General features: G+C 44.4%; 2 protein-coding genes across 22 annotated transcripts in view; one reads left to right on the forward strand and one right to left on the reverse strand.

Moving 5' to 3' along the window:
* Nucleotides 1–2,500, forward strand: part of LOC147021573 (dynein axonemal heavy chain 8-like) — a 238,149-nt gene that overhangs the window by 31,242 nt on the left and 204,407 nt on the right. The window lies entirely within an intron of this gene.
* Nucleotides 1–2,500, reverse strand: part of LOC147021576 (dynein axonemal heavy chain 8-like) — a 165,600-nt gene that overhangs the window by 1,506 nt on the left and 161,594 nt on the right. For 3 of the 4 annotated variants that reach the window (XM_085891664.1, XM_085891651.1, XM_085891642.1), the window contains one exon: nucleotides 1–247. This exon is cut by the window's left edge. In XM_085891664.1, the coding sequence (XP_085747790.1) occupies nucleotides 112–247 (136 nt within the window). In that variant the 3' untranslated portion in view covers nucleotides 1–111. The remainder of the gene's footprint in view (nucleotides 248–2,500) is intronic. The other variant, XM_085891643.1, reaches the window with a different exon arrangement.

Genomic DNA, 2,500 nt, shown 5'->3' on the forward strand with positions numbered 1-2,500 from the left:
AAAATTGTTGAAAAAATTATTTTGCTTTGATGACACAGCTTGTCCAAACACGGCAATTGCCAAAGGATTTCAAGCAAAAACTTCACCGTTTAAACTAACCAACGGATAAACTCACCAATCCCCGGAGGTTGTGCTTCTTGGTAAAAGAAGGTCACAACTCTTCGACCTTCCTTTGCGCAGAAATTGATGGGAGGTTGAATCTAAACAATTTTTTTTTTTTTTTTTTAACTTTAAAAATACATGAAACCTGGAAATGAGATGGACATCAAAAATGTAGCATCACAATGAAATACAAAATGTTTATCTTTCAATCAAACTTACTTTTTTTTATAAAGCAGTAGGGTGGATATACTGGTTCTGGCTCACTTTTCCCCATGTAAATGAATGGGGGATTTTCAGCGATTCCCTTATTTTTTCCCTAAAAAAACACCCCCTTTTTCTCCGATTTTTCCTCCTGTGCTGGGCTTTGCCTTTTGTGAGGCAATGTTTTATGGCCGGATGCCCTTCCTGACGCCAACCCTGGTCGCCTCTTACGACACACAGGGATATGGTACACCTATTCTAACCGGGGCATACACCGGGACCAGTACACTGGCACTCATTTCGCCGACCTCGGAAGGATGACAGGCTGAGTCAACCCCCTGGTGTTAATTCAGCAGCCAACGGGGCTTGAACTCAGGACACTGGGACCCCAAGCCGCCACCCTAACCACTAAGCCAACACCAGGCTTAGCCAACACCAGGCTTTGTAGGTATATATATATATATATAACCAGGCTATCCCAAGGTATATTTATTTGTCTCCCTTTTTAACCTGGAGGTTGAACCTCATTGAATTGAACACCTGGGGGTTGAACAGCTCACTCATTGAACCTATAAAGATTTGTTCATTCTCAAATTCCTTCAATAGTTTAATTTTCTTTGCACAATAATCCCAATCTAAAATATTGACAAACAAAACATTTGAATCTTTATATTTTTTAAGATACCCCTTTTGTGCCATTACGAAATGATAAACTTCTCTTAATGATCTCATCTGGCCACCGCCCGAGTTGCAAATCATTTTTGTGTATAAACCACGCCATAAAAAAGTTTTGTTTCAAATGTTTTCAGTTCATGCCGTGAAAATGAGGAAGTGTTTTTTTTTTGACACGATCGTGCTGTGAAAAGAAAAACAGGAACTATTCTGTGAGACAAGGTCTCGTGTTTATATTTTATCTCGAAACACGAACTGAAAACATGTTTAATCAAAACCATTTTAGGGCATTTTCAGTATGTTTTGAAAATGATTCATACAATCGCCCAGTTATTTTCCAAGCTCCTCGCCCGAACCGTCATTTCCTGTGGCCGCACCCAATGCTTAAACAATCTCCTCGTCGTTGCCTTATAAGTGATTCGCCAGACAAAGTTTCTGCCAGACGGGATTTTCATTTTTACAACTGAGACATGAGCGATCTTTCTTCCCGAGGTGCATGAAATTAATGCTCTTATTGAAAAGGTCAATCATCTTAGAAGAGAATTGAAAAACATTTTAAAAGACTGACACGACGTCTTATCACGGCCCAGAGACATGGACTCACTCTCTTCCGATGAACAAAACAGCTCACTACAAAGTTGGTAAGTTTGTGTATGGTTTTCTCTTTGAACGATGAAGCAATTGATTATATATTGTTGTGGTTGACGAAATTCGCAAACCACCATTCAGGTCCATTAGGTGAGATATCTCTGTAAGTATATGTGTAGTTAGGCCCAAACCCGTTGTTTAGAGGGAATAAATGTCATTCATTCGGGCTGCGACCCTTCTAGATAGCCGTTTTTTTTTTACTATCTTTATTTTGGACCAGCCGCCATTACTACCACCACATCCACCACCAACCACGTCTCAACAGCCATCACACAACAACCACCAACCGCAACGCCGCTTCACAACCACAGCCACGACCCTTGCCGTCACATCTCGCTCTCGCAACCATCGCATCACCGCCATTCCCGCGCCGCTTGTGGACACCGATCCTGGACTCGTGCAGGGCGCGCGCCGAGCAGCGGGTGCAAAAACACCAGCCTTTCCGAAGAAATCGGATCAAGACCGATTCACGCCCACTTCTGTTCCGTCCTATCAGCCAGCATGGGGCGATTTGGCCCCACCTCCAGGTGCGTCGGAGTATAATCGCTATATGTAGATTCGCGGATCAAAAAGCATTCACGCCCACTTTTCCTCTGTCCAATGGGGAGCCAGCCAGAGGTAAAGGGTCGAAGGTGAAGGAGCGAAGCCACGGGGGCTATAAAGGGCCGCGTTCGCTCGCCAAAAAGTAGTTGAGTTGGGAAGAGTCGAAGCAGTTGAGTTGGGAAGAGTCGGAGTAGTTGAGTCAGTCAAGGAGAGTTGAGAAGAGAAGAGTCGGAGAAAGCAGTTGGACGGAGCTGAGAAGAGTGGAGAGTTGGAGAGGTGGCGGCGGCGAAGGCAGTCGAGAGGGCGCACGTGTCAGAGCCGGGGAGCTGCGGAG

Source organism: Eptatretus burgeri, chromosome 8, assembly GCF_056783735.1.
Source record: "Eptatretus burgeri isolate ZD-2024b chromosome 8, Ebu_testis_v1, whole genome shotgun sequence".
Classification (NCBI taxonomy): domain Eukaryota; kingdom Metazoa; phylum Chordata; class Myxini; order Myxiniformes; family Myxinidae; genus Eptatretus; species Eptatretus burgeri.